The sequence below is a fragment of the Phyllostomus discolor genome, chromosome 11 (genome assembly GCF_004126475.2).
Source record: "Phyllostomus discolor isolate MPI-MPIP mPhyDis1 chromosome 11, mPhyDis1.pri.v3, whole genome shotgun sequence".
NCBI classification, from domain to species: Eukaryota; Metazoa; Chordata; class Mammalia; order Chiroptera; family Phyllostomidae; genus Phyllostomus; species Phyllostomus discolor.
Window position 1 is genome coordinate 54,206,248 of NC_040913.2, and position 19,728 is coordinate 54,225,975.

General features: G+C 40.9%; 1 protein-coding gene across 3 annotated transcripts in view; it reads left to right on the top strand.

Annotated features, from left to right (window-relative positions):
- Positions 1 to 19,728, top strand: part of CLYBL (citramalyl-CoA lyase) — a 338,666-nt gene that overhangs the window by 303,709 nt on the left and 15,229 nt on the right. The window contains exon 8 of one of the 3 annotated variants that reach the window (XM_028526441.2): positions 2,599 to 3,390. The exons of 1 other annotated variant lie outside the window; for it this stretch is intronic. In XM_028526441.2, the coding sequence (XP_028382242.1) occupies positions 2,599 to 2,694 (96 nt within the window). In that variant the 3' untranslated portion in view covers positions 2,695 to 3,390. Of the gene's footprint in view, positions 1 to 2,577; positions 3,391 to 19,728 lie in introns of those variants that run through there. One more of the 3 variants, XM_036011411.1, reaches the window with a different exon arrangement.

A 19,728-nucleotide genomic window follows, 5' to 3' on the forward strand; every position in this document is an offset into this window, starting at 1 on the left:
CAGCAGCCAGTCCTGCCCCTCAGCCACCTAGCAGCAGTTTTTCTGAGTTGGCTGGCTTGGTCCACCTTACCAGTCTGGTTGTTCTGGTTGATTTTTTTCTTTAATTCCTTGGTTATAGGAGTTCCATGTAGTCTGATTTTCTGGCGCTTTTGGTTGTTTATTGATTTTAGATTGGTTGTTATCCTCCTTTTGGTTGTTCAAGGAAGTGAAGGGTTTCTACCTATGCCTCCATCTTGGCTGGAACTCTGAATTTAGGCTCTCTAATTCTTAACACTAAAATCCTCTATTTGCAGAAATGAAGGAAACAATAAAAACATTGAATTTCATTTTCCAGCTTGAGCTTCACAAGGAAGTTAAGCAAAATCTGCCACTGTAGAAAAAAGAAATGATCTCTTTTGTCTTTAAACACTACATGAAATATTGCATTTTTGATGTGCATGTGGAACCCAAAGCAGGATCAGGGTACATGGCATAGACCCAAAGCCATCATTTTGATTCTCTGTGTGTTATTTTGATTTTATGTACATCTATGCTATTTTTGTCTTGCCAGCCTATTATTTAAGCTTTAGCAGAAAAAAAAATGTCCTGTTTTACAGGACCATAATCTGCTTATTGGGTGGATAACCAGGAGGCCTTTGGCCTTCATCATTTACTCCAACAAGGTAACTAGATTATTGCCTTGTAAAACAGCATGAGTCCCATACCCTGATTTCATGTGTCATGCTAACCCACAGAACATCCTTGGAACTTCTACCAAATCCATAAAATTGATTATAGTCACAGAGATGACCAAAATTAGTTCTAGGCTGAAAAAATTAGTCAAAGGCTGATCTGAGAGTATAATAGTAAAAACAACAGTGCTGGAAATGACTTATAGTACAGAATTTTAGTCTACACTGGTGTTCAAATGAATCAGATTTATCATTCCAAGATTGAGACGGTTAAGCAAATACAGTCATGCATCACTTAATTATAGGGATACTTTCTGGGAAGTACTTCACTAGGCTATTTCCTCATTGTGCAAATATAGAGTGCACTAACACAAACCTTGATGGTATAACCTACTACACACGTAGGCTAAATTATAGCCTATTGCCCCCTAGGCTACAAACCTGTACAGCATGTTACTGTACTGGATACTGTAAGCAATTGTAATGTGTTGCAGTATGACATTACAATGGCTATGACATCACTAGGCAATAGGGATTTTTCGGCTTCATTATAATCTTATGGGACTACTGTCATATATGCGGTCTTAGACATTGACTGAAACATTGTGGTGCATGACAGTACTGGTGAAAATTCTAATCCTAGTGGCTTTTAAATCTCTCTGTTAATTGAAAGACAAATTCTAAAGTCATTGCTAAGGATTCCCTGCCAATTTTTTTTTTTTACTTCCATCCTAAATACAACACTGTGTTATTGTGGGAGATGCGGGTTTCCAGAGAGCCTGAGAGATCCATCCAGGAAGTCCTGAATAATGACAGCATTGATTGTTGACAGGTAGTACTTGTGAACTCCAGAAGTAGATGGTGACATATGCAAATAAACCATCAGCTAGGATTATGACTATTCCAATCCACCTCCAGGTCTCAGAAGTCCTGCTTTCCACTTACACCAGCATCCTTGCCAACAGGTAGAAGGAAGGAGAATTAAGATGAAGAGCTGTGATTACAAAGAGCAAAAATAAGTGATTAAAAGAACATAAATATCCAGATATTAACTTCTATTCTGGGCATGCTGCCTTCTTTCCATTAACATTTTCTTTTTTGATACACTAAAAAATTATCTTATTATCTAAATGTGAGGGTCTGTGATGAAGGCTTGAAATTCTGAGACCCAATTATTAACTTTTCCTTGTCATATAACCTTGGAAAATCACTTTACCCTGGTCTGTTTCCTCATCTAGAACAGGACCTAGATCACATCATGCACTCAATAAGTATTTCCAGAGGTTTAAAAAAAAAGAGTCTGTAAAATTAGGATAAGCCAGGAGAGAGCAGAGATTTCTTCCAGTTTCACCATTCAACAGACCTATGATTTTTTTGTTACAGGCTCCCTCATGTCCCTTGTCATTTTAATCCTTTTCTGCAGGTGTGTACCAACAGAGAAATCTCTTTTTACTCAGTACAATCCTACCTTACATTTTTTCATCACATGATAGTGTTACCTCTCAATTATGTTACAGCAAGAAGAAAGCATTTTGCTGTTAACCTGTTCATATGTTTTTTTTCAAACAATCAGTTGCCAGAGTATATTACTATTTTTAAAGTTCTCTATATTTCAAAACCTATAAGGAAGTATTTACATTTTCCTTCCACAGTTGTTTTCTGCTTGATTTTATGAGTTAAATGAACAGTTTCCAATACCTTGTGTCTGATGTTTTTCCACTCCATTAAAATGCTAAAGGATTTTTTCCTTTCTAGAAGGAAAAAGACCTTTCCCCTGTAATTTACTCTGCCGTTCTCGAAAGTGTGGTTGAAAAGTCAGTAAAACTCAGGCAGAATCTAAAATGTTCTTGTTGTACAAGTGTGTGCCTAAAGGAAGCCTATAATTTCCGAACATTCTTTCAGGAAGTTTGTATTCTCTGTTTTCCAGGGAGCCTTTACTTTCCAAGGGAGTATGATCGACATGCCATTACTGAAGCAAGCCCAGAACATTGTTACGCTTGCCACATGCATCAAGGAAAAATGATCTGTTAAATTAAGCTCTCGTCATGTGGGCTGAACGTATACAGTGGGTTTCTTAAAGACAGACCATAATACCCAAGGCAACTTGTTAGTATGCCAAATTGGAACTTTTCTCAATTTACAGTTCATGGTAATCACATTTGTTGTCCCTGTTATCTCAGTGGCCACTTACTCCTCTAAAATGAACTTTCTTCTTTTTGGTTCTAAGTTCATGATTTTATTATTCATTTATATGTTATAGATGTACACTTGTTATTTCACAGGGAGATAAAATAGTAGGGAAAGATATCTGTGAGGGGAAATTAGGTCTTTCCCAATATGCATACTCCCTTCATCCTCACATTAGATGTTTCCCACATTATTCATTTGTTCACTTGACTCCATAAATAATTTTAAGGAAGGCCAGGCTTTTAAAAAATAATAACTGAACCAAGGGATTGTGTTTATTTTAATAGAAATCTGATTTAAAAAAACACAACAGAGATAACATGGAAAAGTTGATTAATGATCATATTGGTTTATACAGATATCTCCAAAAAAATCTTCAGAACTGATTACTGTTAACCTTCCCCCCCCCCCCCCCAAAATGAAACATCCATAATCCTGTAACTGTTCAGTGGTGGCTGAGAAAGTCCACATCCTGGATGAATGCTTTGGGTTGTTACCAGCAATTAAAAAATAAATGTGCATAAACACAAGACTATCCATTCTCCTCCTTGATTTCCTCATTTAACTGTTTGCCACTGAGCCCATTTCCCCTGTAAATGTATGGCCAGGACAGGGGCCCCTCAGCTATAAACTTGTAGCCTCTAAGAAGACACAATGGGGCAGAGCTGGTGCATATGGTCCCCTGCGAGATTTGCATCACATTAGAGATGCTGCTACAGGTCATATGGGTGGTGTGGTTAACGGGCTTAGTAAAGCTGTTTTGAAGAGGTTAACCCAGCTTGTAGCAAGGGTAAATAAACATAACAACCAGCCATTCTTCCCTATTCAGCATGTGCTCTTATATTGAAGGCTAAAGGGTATTGAAGCTGCGAAGGATCAACTTGTGTTTGCCAGAGGACGCCAGTGAAATTTGAAACACCAACAATCAGAGATTTTGTTTCTGCCCCTCATTAAATCATGAGCTTTTGTGTTGAGACTCTGGATGACTGTTCTTTAAGAAATTAACAGAATGGGAAGTTTTAAACTCTACACCAACCTTTTCATGACCTACACAGCAGCAAGGCTGCTACTCTTAGACAAACACCATGGGGAAGACTGTTCTGTTTATTTAAATTTGTAAATAGAAAACAGTTGGGTTTTTTTTTAATTTTCATTTTTCAACTCCTCCCCTGCCCTTTTTTGTTTATTTCCTGTGTGGCCTCTACTATGTATCCCAACCAGGAGCCTCCCTTCCCCCTATCTCTTCCATTCCTTCAGGAAGCCCCAGGGGGAGTAGAACTAAAGGTTGTATACAAGGAAAAGGATCGTGGAACCAAAGCAAAGTAGGAAGGCCCACATGCCATCATGCAACACCCACCCAGCCAAAGCATGGCAGGAAGGTGGGCAATTCAGTTTTGACAGGAATACCAGAGGAAACTGATCAAGGCAGAAAGTTTCTGAGGAAACACCTTGATTAACAAACTAATATTCCCAAACATGGGATCCTTGGAGACAGCTCTTAAACAGAAAAGAGATATGCCAAGTGGTCCTAGCCTTCCTTGGACAATACATCTCCCCTCCTTGGTGCATTCCCTTTAACTAGTCATGAGAGCACTGTCACCCTTCACCTTGGTTGCTCCAAGGTGCTTCAGAGTTACCTGGAAAGGGAGGTAGATGCTATACACATCCTTATGTGGAGGGGCTGCAAGGAGAAAGCTAGCATCTTTGCCAGCTTTCGAGATGACTGGCCTCCAGCTAAACTGGGCTTCATGACTGCAGACAGGCAGTGGGCAGCAATTACAGGAGCAGCAGCTCCCACTCCATCCCATTGTTGCAACGGTGCCCATCTAGGCTGTTAGCCAGGTGTGCACAAGGGTTAATCCAGGACCATAGGTGTCCACACATTTGGACCCCTCTGCTCAGAATGCAGAGACACAAAACTGCTCAAAAGGCAAAGGCCTCCTCTCATTCTGACCTGTCATACACACACACACACACCACTCAAAGTGCAAAAAGTGTAGGCAGGGCCAGTCTTAAGCAAAAGAGGAAAATAAAAATGTTTCTTTGGCCCTGGCTGATGTGGCTCAATTGATTGAGGGCTGGCCTGGTGAACCAAAGTGTGGCTGGTTCAATTACCAGTCAGGGCACATGCCTGGGTTGCGGGTCAGGTTCCCAGTAGGGGGCGCACAAGAGACAACCACACATTAGTGTTTCTCCCTTTCCCTTTCTCTAAAAATAAATTTTAAAAAATCTTTTTACAAAGTTACTGTTAAAAACATTTTAAAAATAAAAACTTTCTTTGTATTTCCCCCACAGGCAACCCCCTACTTCAACCCAACTGCCCTTTCCATCCTCTGTGTTTGTCCAAATAACCCCTCCAGGCTCTGACAGAATGAAAGGGCAAGTTGGCCTAGTCTCCACCCCAATTACACAGGCAACCCCCAAACCCTACATGGGAGTCTCCTCTAGCCATGAGCTCCCTGAGAGCCAAGCCCTCCACGTGAGGGAACCTCAGGTGCACAGGTGAAGGCATTTGGACCTTGGGTAAAGCAGGTCCCTGGGCAAGGTCTCTACCCACATCACCAGCAGACCTGTGGGTTCCTAGGTCCCCAGCCAAGTTGAACCAGCCACCACATCCTTAATCTCAAACTGCACTTGGTTCAAACAAAACCACCTTGCTGTTTTAGTGTCCCCAAGTGTCAGATTTACTATCTTCTTCATAACCCCTTGGTTGTGATTATGGTAAGATCATGAAATAGGGACTGTGAGAGCCAAAAATCTGGACCAAGTACCCACTTTGAGCAGAGACTCTAGTGAGGGCCCTGGAAGAGTTTAGTCAGGATGAGAGACTCATTGTGCCTCATTCCTTGAAGAACAAAATTCCAGGACAAGGAGATGCTGGGAGACAAGGTATCATTACTGTTTTCCTACCTGCATCTCTTTGGAGCCACGGCAGGGGGTGGGAGTGGTGGCTGTAGGTATCACAGGGAGGGTGGGAGAGAGTAAAGGAGGGCTGGGTGAACTGATCCCACTCAACATGATGGCAATACCCAACCTAGGAAATTCTCTGAGCTAGGAGTGAATCACAAAAAAGGGACTTTGCAGTAATCTGATTGATTAAAAACCATACCTGTTTATATTTTGCACATCACAAGCTGCTTCACCTTATCATCTTCCTGTTATTAATTCTTGGAGCCTAAATTATGGGCAACACTATTAAAACATTATCAGAACTAATGAGAAACAATTACTTAGAAAATGAGCCTACACAAGATTGAGTTGAAAACATCAGTGGTGATCACTGTAGATTAGTTTAATAAATCATCAGGTGCAAAGCAAGACTGACTGTATGTATGCAAAACCCTGTCACAGGAAAATGGAATGGAGACTTTTTTGCATAATTTTTTCATTAATCTCAATAGGACCCGTGTGGTGTAGATTGTTTTATTCCCCTAATACCTTGCCTGGGGCGGGGGGGGGGGGGGGGGGGGGGGGGGAGGATGCCCAATAATGTCTTCATTGTTTTACTGAGGTCTTAATGACAATCTGTGACAACCTCATTTTAATGTATAGAGGATTATATCAATCCAATCATGTTTTATTGAAATGTTGAGGGAAACTGGTGGAGTCAGGCACTGTCCCAGAGCACAAGTTGGGAAGTTCCCAGGCATCTGGAGCCAGTCTCTTCAGATTTCCAAGTGTTCATTCAACCTCTGGCTCTCTGCTGACTTCTCCAAGACAGGCTGGGAAAAGTGTCCTTAAGAACTCACAGACTTTATGCCTCCAATTTGATTTTGAAAGTAACTCATTGCCTGGTGTATTTTGCTGGGCAAATGGGAAAAAATGTAGGATTGTTTTCGCCCTTTATGAAAATAGACGTACAATATCATTAACATCTTTGCCAGAGCTCGGAAAACTGACTTTCATTGGCTACGTTAAATTTCTAACGATATCTTAAGGGGGGAGGGGAGAATAAAAACTTTTTTTTAAAGAAAGTTCTGCTTTTACCATTTTCATTTATCTTGAAAGCTAAACGTCTTGCGTTTTTACTTTTACCTCTAGTACTTTGAAGACAGTCGATGGTACCAAGCAAGTTATAAGATTATCAGCAGCATCCGGTGCATATTCATGCTGGCGAGGGGCACGGAGCCCCTTTGCAACGGCAGAGCTTGGGCCCTGGGCTCAAGAGCACTGTCCTCCCAGGCAGCCCAAACACCCTCTCTCTACCCATCCCCGCCCCCAAGGTTTTCGTGTGCAGTTTAGGGGGAAGTAATTAGCTGATCTCAACATTTAAATGTTAAAACCTTAGTTATCCTTTCCATGCTTTATTTTAAATTGGGGTGGGACTGAAGGTTTAAGAGACAGAACAAAATGAAAAATAAATTACTTTCCAAAACCTACTTAGTACCTGAAATCTTGCGCGGAGGGACCGCGCAGCTTTTCTGTTGTTCTGTGACCAGTGAGTGATTTTTGTTGCTGTTGAAAATTTGTTTACATACCAGCAATTAATTGGCTGCATGTTTCCTTCTGAATCAATAAGAATTGCCCAGGACATGAAGAAAGGGGCTATGTAGAAAGGAACCAAAATCATCGTTAGCGCCTTTTGCGGTGGTTGTTTGCTGCCGATCGAACCCTCTTTCAGCTCAGGGAGCTGAGCCTGCAGATGGTTTTTTTTTTATTATTTTACAAAATCTTTTTGGATTTGTTTGTCGCTCGTGCTCTTACTTTTTATATTTTAGTTTCTCTAAACTTCCCCATTGAAAGTTCTACTGTTTGCTGCTTCCAATAGAAAGGACCGGGCGAGCTGAAGGATGTGCGCCCTCTTGACGGAACACTCGGAGTCAGCGTGCCTGGTCGCCCGGCCGGGCTCCCAAGGCCCCCGAGGTCTCTGGCGCACGGAGGAGAGCTGCAGGCTCCGCAGACACCGTCCAGGCGGTCACTGCAGGCACAGCTCCGTAGGGACGGCGGGCGGGGCAGGCGGGAGGACTCGGTGGCCGAGCCTGCAGCCCAGCTCGCCCGCCGAGGGCTGCTTGGAGTCCGCTGTAATGGTGGCAGATCAAAGGCTGCCCGGTGTCCCCGTGGAAACCGGACAATCCTGTGCCTTTGTGAGCTGTTGCTAGGAGCCCAAGAAACTAAGAGAAAGTGTCAGGAGCATGTTAATCAGACTCGTTACAGTGTAACAATAACGTCCCTCTCTGGTCTCCCAGGTCCAGAGCACACTCCGAGCACCCTGCGCGCAGGCCCAACACCTGCGGGGGGGGGGGGGGGGGGCGCCCTCACGCTGCCCTGGGGACTGGCTGGCCTCTGTGTGCCAATAGCCCCCAAGTCAGTGCCTGGGCCAGTTGCAAGGATGAGGACCTAGGGTCCCTACAAGCGGTAGGCGCATCTCCTGGGTCCTGGTCTCCTTGACTGGAGCCCCGCGCCTTTAACCTATCCTGCTCAAAGCTGGATCCATAGGATCCACTGCACGAGGGACTTTCGTAGGATCTGGATCCCCTTGCTTTTCAGTCACTGAGTTGAATTGTCCACGTTATTCAAACTCGGCATTAGAATCAGGAGAAAAATGAACATTTCATTTAGGGTAGATTTTGGTTGAGAATGTTTTCAGAAAAACTCTAAAATCAACATTGCTAATTTTCCTTTCACATGCATAGAGTGCTGTATACTTTAAGCAATAATCCCATGTTTGTTTCTTTTTAAATCACTTTGTTGATTTCTCTCAACTTCGATAGAATCACTTCATTCGTTCATTTATTCATTCAACAAACATTTATTGAACCCGATTGGGTGCCAGCCAGCTAGTCTGGAAGTGTAGGACTGGTTTCAGATGCACTTTTAAAATTAAGATGGCTTTATGTGAAATCAAAGAGGAGCAAATCTGTAAAATACCGTCAGATGCCAAAACCATAGAAGTGCTACAAGTAGTGATAATCACAAGAGATACAAATTACCAATTTAAAACGTTTGAAAAACTACACACCATATGCTTGGAAAAACAGCCACTCTTTCACCTATTTCATCTCCTTGTCTGCTCTTCCAGCCCGTGGGAGCTCAGCCAGGCTGCAGTCCTGAAGTGGAGTCCTGCCTGAGGTCTGAGGAGTGAAGTCAGACCTGTGTGTTTGTAAACATCCTGTCAGCCTTGCTGAGGGAACACTCCCTGGATTTTGGCCCCTTTTCTCCTTGGCTTTACAAAGGAAACTGCAAAGCCATGCACAGGCTTAGGGCAGAATTTAGCCAACTCAAGATGCTTTTCTCCATCCAATATGAGCTCTTATTGAGGAATCAAACCATTCAGAAAGGGTAGAGCAGACCACACTTTCAGAGTATAACTGCTGAACCTGAAGTCAAAGACAAAGCTTTCTATTACAATATAGAGTAGAAAAATCCACTCTGGAGCCACCTTGCCTACCTGTTGGAGGAGGAGTCCTGTAACTATCTTAGATTTCTCCATTGGTCAAAATCAATTTTTCTCTCACTGTGTGTGCAACATGTAAACATATAGAAAACTGGGGGTGATCCCAAAGATTAGTCTAAGCCCTGGAAGGAACTTTAGAGATAACCTTTATTACATAAATAAGAAAGTTGATAATACTGAGAACTCCAGCTTATGAAAAACAAGGGAGACTAAGCACTGACTATCACATGATGTTAAAATGTCTAGTTAAAAGGGAGAAATTCAATCAAAAGGAACCAGATATTTTCATCCACACAATGCCAAATAGCTGTTTGGCTGGGTTTTGTTTTGCTTTTATATAATGAATCAAATTGCCTTAATTATTCATACACAGTAAAAAAAAAAGCCAAGAGAAAAATGTACATCCCATTTCAGATAGCTTTGTGGTGGAGAGTTCCTTCAGAAGACTACACACTATGGGCATCTGGCTTAACTTTTTTTTTAATGAGCTCTTTTGAGTTCCATGGAAGGAAGAACATAAAAGCCATCATGAACTTCTGGCTTAGATTCCTTGGGAAAACTGTGTTAATGACCCAAACTCCCAAATGAGGAAAGGAGCACATCTGTTTCCTCCATCAGATTTCCAGAAACTGGAATTTCTGCAGCCGTTTCCAGGGGAGCTCTAGGATGCTTCTTCCAGAGTGCTATGAGGAAGCTCTGGCCACTGGAGCCCCACGGGCATTTCCACACCAGTGACACTTTGCCTCTCTCAAGGGGCCCCGACTATAGCTGCAGGCCTGATGCTCCTTTACAAAGGCTTTGTCCAAGATGTAACCAAACCCTCCCTCTTCACTCTGGCAACAAACTCCTAACCATTCTTCAAGTGACAACTTGAAGGTCACTTCTGTGAGGTCTTCCTAACTCCCCAGGGAAACAGGTCCTCCCCTTTAATTTTTTAATTTATTGTTGAGAGAGAGTTTCCTTTGTTGTTCCACTTACTTATGCATTCATTAGTTGATTCACATTCATTGGTTGGTTCTTGTATTGTATGTGTCCTGACCAGGGATTGAACATGCAACTTTGGCAATATGGGAACAACACTGAAGCCAACTGAGCCACCCGGCCAGGGCTGGTTCAGATTTCTGTTCGTAGCACTTTTTTATGTGTGTGTGAATGTGTCCCTAAAATAGTGTGAATGCTCTGAATATTGGGCATTGCCATGCACCTCTGGATCCCTCTTCTGCTCATCTCCCACCTTCAGCAAGAGCTCAATAAAAGTGTTCATTAAAATTAGGAACTGAGTCTTTCCTCTAGCAGACACTTTGGGTTTGATCCTGACTTTATAATTAATGGGATTTCTAATATTCAGACAAGTCATTTTTTTCTGTCTGAGCATGAGTTTCTTCAACTCTAAGAATAATATTACCTAACAAAGAGTTGTTATGATAAGGCAATGGGCACAAGAATTTACCACCCCAGTCACCCTTAGACGGCCTCACATGCCAGCTGGGGCAGTGCCTCTACCTCGGCTGGAGATGGCTGCATAGGCCAAGGTGTCACCCTTCCCAGGGCAACTGCATCTGGTGAGTTTTATGTCATGTATATTTTACCACAATTTAAAAAAAGAATCTTGCAGTCAAAGAAAGATAAATGAAAACTATAAATAAACATATATAGTACTTTTTTAAAGCACCTAGCAAAAAATAAAATAAAAATAAATAAGCCCTTACCAAGTAGCTCAGTTGATTAGAGTGTTGTTCTAATAAACCAAGGTTTAGGGTTTGATCTCCAATCAGGGCACATACAAGAAGCAATCAATGAACACATAAAATAAGTGGAACAGCAAATCAATGTTTCCCTCTTTTTCCTTCCCCCTTCCCCTATCTCTCTAAAATAAATTAAAAATGTAGCCCTGACTAGTTTGGCTCAGTGAGTTGAGTGCTGGATTGTGAACCAAAGGGTGGCTGGTTTGATTCCCAGTCAGTTCACATGCCTGGGTTGCAGGCCAGGACCACAGTGGGAGGCACATGAGAGGGAACCACACATTGATGTTTCTTTCCCTTTCTTTTTCCCTCCCTTCCCCTTTCACTGAAAATAAGTAAATAAGATCTTTAAAGATAAATAAAATAAATTTTAAAATAAATAAATAAAAAGCACCTAGCATCATGCTTGGTGTGTAGCAGGCATTCAGTAAAGGTCAAATGATTTCCATCCAGGTGCTCAACCTGTGCTACAGTCCAGGATGATAATCCCACTGCAGCAAAGCTGGCTGAGAAGTGGATTTCTGTTAAGTGAACTCCATTTTCTCATTCTCCTTCATTGGTAGGTAAAAGGATATGTTCTCCCAGGAAAACATCTTGGCGGGGCCATTCCCTGGACATACTGGTTATCGAGAGTCATGTGCATTCAAGGGGAGCTTTGTGGCTCTTTCGTTGTTCAGAATCCCCTAGTCCCATCCCTGGTCTACGGAAATTTCTCTCAGTATGGAGCAGTTCTGACTAGAAACTCATCATCATTTTTGTACAACTCCCTGATTTTGTAGACAGACACCAAAGCCCAGGAGGATTATGCAGTACTGATTGCTGGCTGAAGGGGGCTCCATTCACATAGGGAAAAATAAAATGTGAATGTGCCTCCAGGAGTTGTATCAAGATTGGCCCTTCTAGTGGACTTGTTCAAGGTCACTCAGCTGTCAAAACCAAGTCTACAGCTAAAATCTCAAAATTAAATCACTAAACCACACAGCTCTACACTAATGAATGCCTCAGATTTACTGTTTCACATTAAGTTCCCCACTAAGAAACCTCCAAATGAGTTTTTCAAAACAATGAGAAAATTAGCTGAAGCCTATTTTTCAACAACTGGCTCCCTCAGAGACAGTGCCTGACTGAGGAGGAGATATTTGAGCCCATCACAATTCAAACAACTATACTTAAAACACAGCCAGGAAGTTCTGCCACCAGGCAAATACCAGCCTGCAGTAGGCTTGCACAGCCCCCTGGCCACACAAGTGCTGATCCCTTCCCAGACTAAACAGTTGCTCAAACACATTGCAGGACTGTCCACTGGAGACTGGTCTATGGCTGGAGAATGTCTTGGGTGGTCTAAGGAAAGAGTCCCAGTAGAGGGGTGAAGGAACAGGACCTAGACCTCAAGGCCCAGTAGAGGGTGACCACACCAAGCTGTGTTTACTCTCTGGTCCTCGGAACAGCTCTGGCCTCACTCCTGCAGCCTTCATCCTCCATGGCCTTCATCATTCTATGTATCAATGCTCATTCTATGTCCTCCCTACTGTGGTCTGCTTTCACTTCCTTTGTCCTGATTCTTATTATTTTACCTTCCTCCTTCTCCTCACAATTCCAAATGCAAAATTAACAAGTGTAGGAAAGAAAACAAACTTTTTCTTAAATTCTGTAGTTTCTGTAAAATATTTTTTTCCTAATTCTGCATCCATGTTTTGGAACTAAATCTAGTGTCTTAAGTTCCTTGCTGGATGCTCTATAGTTTCTCATTTACTATGAAGTTGGCACAGGAAGTTTATTAGCCCATTTTATTGCAGAGAGCCTGAGTGCAGAGGACAGCTCATGTTATACTTTGGGAATCAAGGTAGAAATGTCAGTGAGGCTGTTAATTATTCAACAAATTAAACGTTACTGCCAAAGCTGCTATTCCCAACATCCTCCATTTGATCATGCTGCCTTAGTGCAGAGCCAACACTCAGATCCTGTTTAAGCAATAAAAAAGATGGGGATCTGTCAAATCAGTATTGGTTATTTATGTTTTAATAGGAAGTATTTGAGTATGCAGCCAGATATTTTCAACTTATGGCAAATATTCCATTTTAGATTACTGAGGATGTGATCCCCTCTCCAAAAAAAATGATTTTTTACAATCTTGCTTTTAAAAAAACCTTAAAAAAAAACAATCAGTCTTTGTGTCATGTAAAGAATTTTAAATTGTGAAATATATTTGTGAGAATATTTAAGGTAAATATTTTCAAAATAAGAAACAAATGAATGGGTCACAAATTTGCATGCATTACCTCTGAAAATGAGAATATTTAAAATGGTTTATTCAAATAGCACCACTGGCCTTTTTCCTTCCTTCTCAGGAAGCATGTGTGTTAGATTAGTACTCAGAAAATAGAATGTGTTTTCATAGCCTCCAGTGCACGTTTATAAAAACTTGTGATGATTTTAAGACTGCACCTTCATTTTTCGAATTTTCAAAACTTTTGCTCTTTTATTTTTTTTTTCAACAAAACAAAGACTGAAGAAACCCCTTTAAGAAATTTTATACATTCCCACAGAGTCCCAGTTTGTTGACCTTCAGGCCACAGAGTAAAACCTTTCTTTTAAGTCAAGCATTCCCCATTGGGAAGCGCTCCAGCTTTTTCTGTTTATGAGGATTTTAAACTGCTGGACTTAATTTAATTACTGTATTTTGTACATAACTCTAAGAAGCCCCAGGGCATGAGCTTGACTTTAAAAAAAAACTTTCAAATGAATATCTTTAGAAATGCACATTTCTGATAGTAATGTTACTTCTTTCACTTGTATTTCTAATCTGACTACCAAACATGGATCTTTCTGTTTTCAGATTTATTCATGGAGAGGTTACAAACCTCAGCATCCCTTTGCCACAGATACTCTTACTGAGTAGGCATGGGATGTAACCACTTGAGTCCTTAGTGTGGAACCTAGGTTTCATAACAAGAAAATAAAAACTATCTCCAGTTTAATTACATTTTTTAAAAGTTGAAGGTTATATAGTCTTCAAGAAAAAGGGTTCCTAGGTAGACATTGCCTTGAAAACAGTAGCATGCTGGCCCTGTGGCTGAAGTCTGCCACCATCTCTCCTTATAGTTTCTGTGATGTATGCCTCCCTCAACATCAACTGCTGCTCCTGGACCCCAGCAGAGGCTGAACATACACACATGTACACACAAGGAGTTGTCATCCCAAGCTAATAACAAAGATTCATTATCTTCATTTCTCATCTATCTTCATCTATAAACATTTTCATTTGATTATTTTGATTTCCATCTGGAAATAAAAAACTTTGACCACATGTTGACTCTCAAAGGTGAAAAATACTTTTTTTAGTAATTGATTTAAAACTCAGGAGCCCTGGCTGGTGTGGCTCAGTGGATTGAGTGCCAGCCTGTGAACCAAGGGATCGCCGGTTCAAGTTCCAGTCAGGGCACATGACTGGATTAGAGGCCAGGTCTCCAGTAGGGGGCATGTGAGAAGCAACCACACATTGATGTTTCCTTCTCCCTCCTTTCTCCTCTCTCTAAAAATATACAAATAAAATCCTTTTTTATTTTATTTGTATATTTTTACAAATATACAAATATTTGTAAAATATGTATATTTACAAATATACAATTCCTGAGTTATTTTAAAAACTCAGGAATACTGAAACATGGGACAAATATAAAATTTCCAAATTCATAAGATCTGCCCAAAATACTTCATGGGTGTTGCATCACTTATGAAGTAAGTTTCATTTTAGGATTTCTGAGATCTCTGAATTTAAGAAGATGTTTTAGAGGAAAGTCAGATTTAGGTGAATCTGATTTTCTTATTTACTTTGATTTAAATTTTAAAGTAATACAAATCACCATTTTGGTGCCAAAGAGTGACTTGAGTGATCATCTACACCAATGGTTCTGGACCTTGGCTGCATATTAGAATCACCTGTGTGATAAGTAAACACCAGTGTGTGGGCCTCACCAAGACTCATTAAATAAGGCTTTAGTCTGACCCGTCATTTTGCAGTTAAAAAGTGAAACAACCAAACAAAACCCTGAAAGACTAAATGTGGCTTTTACATTAGCAGTCTGTCCTGGCTGGAGTGGCTCACTGGATTGAGTGCCAGCCTGTGAAGTGAAAAGTCACTGGTTCAATTCCCAGTCAAGGGCACATGCCTGGGCTGCAGCCCAGGTCCCCAGCTGGGGGCATGCAAGAGGCAGACAACTGATCGATGTATCTCTCCCTCTTTTTCTCCAACCTTTCCCCTCTCTCTAAAAATAAATAAAATTTTTTAAAAAAGGAACAAAGAAGTCTAAGGTATGAAACTATAACAAGATTTGGGAACTCCTGGTCATGCTAAACTTCGAAAATCAAACTTATTTAAAACAAGTAAGTTTCTGTAATTACATTTGAGTCACATGAATTGTAAAATAGTTGATGGATTCCTCCCACATGACACACTTTCTAATTTTATGCACATTCACATCCTTGACTGATTACAGAAAATATTGGAATAGCCATTGCCTTGAAATGGTTTCACATTTCATTTTTAAAATAAGGTACATGTGTATGAATGGCTGTCTTCCTATAAATTTCACTGAAAAGTTTGACTTCTTCAGCAGCAGCATCATGCATCATGATTAATATTCTGTGAATTTATTTTTCTTATATATCTTTAAAATATGTAGGCAGAAAACAATATTTACCCCAGTGTCATCTGAAGAACTCAAAACACCTGAACTGTAAAGCTTTACATTATACAGTTTTTATAAAAATGGAGGCAAATATCAAATATATGGTGTTGGGAGAAGATTTGATTTTGGGTGGTGTGCACACAATGCAATATACAAATGATGTAGCAGAATTGCACACTTGAAACCTGTATAAACTTATAACCAATTTATCCCAATAAATTTAATTTTTAAAAAAGAGATTTTTATTTATGTATTTTTGTAGAGAGGGGGAGGGAGGGAGAAAGAGAGGGAGAGAAGCATCAATGTGTGGTTGCCTCTCATGCATCCCCACCCAGGGGCCTGGCCCGCAACTGGGGCATATGCCCAGACTGGGAATCAAACCAGTGATCCTTTGGTCTGCAGGCCCATGCTCAATCCACTGAGCTACACCAGCCAGAGCAATAAATTTAATTTTTAAATAATGGAGGCAAATGGATGTCAGTCAAATAACAACTCATCCGAGTGAGTCCCAGGGTCTCAGGAAGACAGGAGTGACCTTAGCCATGATTTCTGACTGCTTCAAGAGTACCAGAGAGGCCATGATGATGAGCAAGGGTTCCTTCTAGTAAGAAATTCACTGGTGGCTCAGCAGGCCCCTGAGCCATCTTTGCAAACACTTACCCTCACCCTACATCCACTAAGAATAGCAAAACAGCACCTTCCTCAAGTTTTCTGCTGCCCCTAAGTCTGCCTCCCTCTCCACTCTCCCCATAAAGAATGACATGCTTGCAGGTCACCATTGGAAAAAGAAAACTCCAGTCCTTTTGACTTGAGGACCTGGTCCTCTCAGGCCAGGACCTCCCCTGAGAGATCCAGGAAGCTTTGATCTCAATTATTTGCCTTGGGCAAAAAGATCTCTGGTTAGCCACTACTCTAGGATCCTAATAAGGCCTGGACCTAGGATCAAAGATGCAAACTTTTTTTTTTAATCTAGGGACTGAGATGCAATGATTAAAGCTATAAAGTTACTATCAGGTGGTAGGTTACCATATGGCAGATCTATACAGAATACATTTACTCATTCACTCCTCCAGCAGATGTTTATTAAGCTTCTATTATGTGCCTGTGATAAGTGATGTCACTGTGTTAGTGATGGGATAAGAGGGTAACTCTGAAGGTGCCCCAAGTTCCAGTAGTTCCACAGGAAGTGAAAGCAGGATGGGCAATTGAGGGCTTTCTTATTCTGGCTCTCCCCTTTCCCCAACTCTGTTCTAATTATTCTTTATTATCCTTACAACAAACATGCATATTAATCAAGAATCTAGCTCCAGGTCTGAAATGAAACAAAGAATCAAAAAGAAAGGAATCTAAAAGTATCCTAGAGGTAGATTCTTATGCAGCCATAAAAAAAAGAATGTTGACAAAAAGTTTAAAATTTTTGCCCTGGATGAGTAGCTCAGTTGGTTAGAGCATTGTCCCCATACACCTTGGTTATGGGTTCGATCCCTGAGGGCACATACAAGAACCAACTAATGAGTCTTGGCCAGGTTGCTGTACACCCAAAAGGTTGTGGGCTCAATCCCAAGTTGGGGCACGTATGAAGGCAGTTAATTGATATTTCTCTCTCACATAGATGTTTCTCTCCCCCACCCCTCCCTCTCTCTAAAATCAATAAACATATCTTTGAGTGAGGAAAATAAATAAATAAAAAATAAATAAATACATAAAATTTAAAAGAAGAATCAACCAATGAATGCATAAATAAGTGAAACAAAAAAATCAATGTTTCTCTCTCTCCCTTTCTCTCTCTAAAATCAAAAAATAAAATGTTTAATGGCAACTACAAACCAAAGCATTGCAGGTTCGATTCCCAGTCAGGGCACATGCCTGGGTTGCAGGTCACGGCCCACAGCAACCACACATTGATGTTTCTCTCACTCTCTTTTTCTCCCTCTCTTCCCTCTCTAAAAATAAATAAATAAAATCTTTTTAAAAATCTTTAAAAAAAATTTAATGGCAATGCACTGGCTAGTGTGGCTCAGTGGATTGAGTGCCGACCTATGAACCAAAGAGTTGCTGGTTCAATTCCCAGTCAGGGCACATGCCTGTGTTGGAGCCAAGTCCCCAGTAGCAGATGCACCACACGTTGATGTTTCTCTCCTTCTCTCTCTCCTTTCCCCTCTCTCTAAAAATAAATAAATACCATCTTAATAAAAATTTGCTGGCAAGAAGAACTGCTGAAAATAGTAATATAAGTTTTTTGTTAATCATTAAATGTATTAAATTTATTAATCGTTTTTGAAGTCAAAACCTCCAAGAGCCTGCAGCAGTGTGGTCAGGTACAATCCTCTTAAAACATATTTGGCAATGTGTATCAACAGACTTATTGTCATTTTCTTGTACCTTTTAAATCTAAATCTAGGAATTTATCCTAAGGAAATTCTGTGACCCTAAATATAGAGAGCTTCATTCAAAATACTCATTCAAAATACTACTTAATTGGCAACTGCATCATTTATTTTTAAAGATTTTACTTATTTACTTTTAGAGAGAGGGAGGGAGGGAGGGAGGAAGAGAGAGAGAAGCAGCAATGTGTGAGAAATACATTGATCTACATCAATCAGTTGCTTCTCACACACTCCCAACCAGGGACCTGGCCCTGCAACCAAGGCACGTGCCCTGACCAGGAATTGAACCAGCAACCTTTAAGTTGGCAGACCAGCACTCAAGCCACTGAGCCACACCAGGCTGGGCAACAATTGCATCATTTAAATTAGAGAGGTAGGTTTAGTAAACCATGGGAAATTTACTTGATGGAACATTGAGGCATCCATTAAAGCTTACATTTCTGAAGAAAATATGAAAATGCATTTAATATAAAGATAAATTCAAAAACAGATAGCAAGCTGCACATGTAGAGTCTGGAGCTAGACCGCCTTATTTCTTGAGTAACCTTGGGTAAGGTACTAGCCTCCCTATATCTCAGTTTTGTTATCTGTGAAATGGGGTAATAATATTACCTACCTCATAGGGTTGTTATGAGAATTAATGAGTTAATACATATAAACAATAGTACCTGTCACATAGTAGGCCCTCAACAACTGTTAGCTGCTGCTATTATTACAATGTGACTACAACCATGTTAAAAAGGAGTAACAACATCAGAAGAAAATATGTCAAAAAGATAGCTATTACTGCATTTGGATGACAAGACTATGGGTGATTTTTAGGGGTTTTTTTCCTTTTACATTTTTGTATTTCCAAATGTTTCATTAAGTATGTGTCATCCCTGACAGGTGTGGCTCAGCTGGTTGGGCATCATCCTGCAGTGAATGATCACCAGTTTGATTCCCAGTCAGGGCACATGCCTGGGTTGTGGTTTCAATCCCTGGTCAGGGCACATACAAGAGGCAACTGATACATGTTTCTCTCCTTCTGTTCCTCATTTCCTTCCTATCTCTGTAAAAATAAATAAATGTCAAATATTTATAAGTCAGGGTAGAGCTAATTACAAATAAAAATCTGTTGAAACCCTGCTTCTGATCATTATATAGGATTAATTACACCAAAAAGACCCTAAAGAGAGGGGCCCCAGCAGGTAGTTTTTATATGAGCTCAAACATCCTGCTGCCAGGAGAGGCACAGGCTGCCAAAGGCCTCATTCTGACATGGGCACTGTGGGCCCTTTTCCACACTGTGGGGACAAGCACAGCTGTACTGGGTAGTGGAATGCACCCAGGATTCACAAGAAAGTGACCTAAGTTCCAATCGCACTCTGCCACCCACACCCAGTGCGTTCATGAAAAAAGCCTTTTCCTTCTCTTTAAGGAGGGATTTCTGATGCAATTAGCAGCCTTAGAGAATCAGAAAAACAGTTGAGGGAATTTTGGAGATACTGCCTCTGTGGTAGAGAAAGATCATGCAAAATACTCTACTCCAGGTGTCAGATCTCAAAATTCCTTCTTCCAGGGCAGAGGGGCCCTTCTGCTCTGTTTACACACCTGGAGGTGGTGTGAAGAGTGGTTTTGAGGAGGGTGGCTCCCTGGCCTTTTGTGGACTCATTCCTG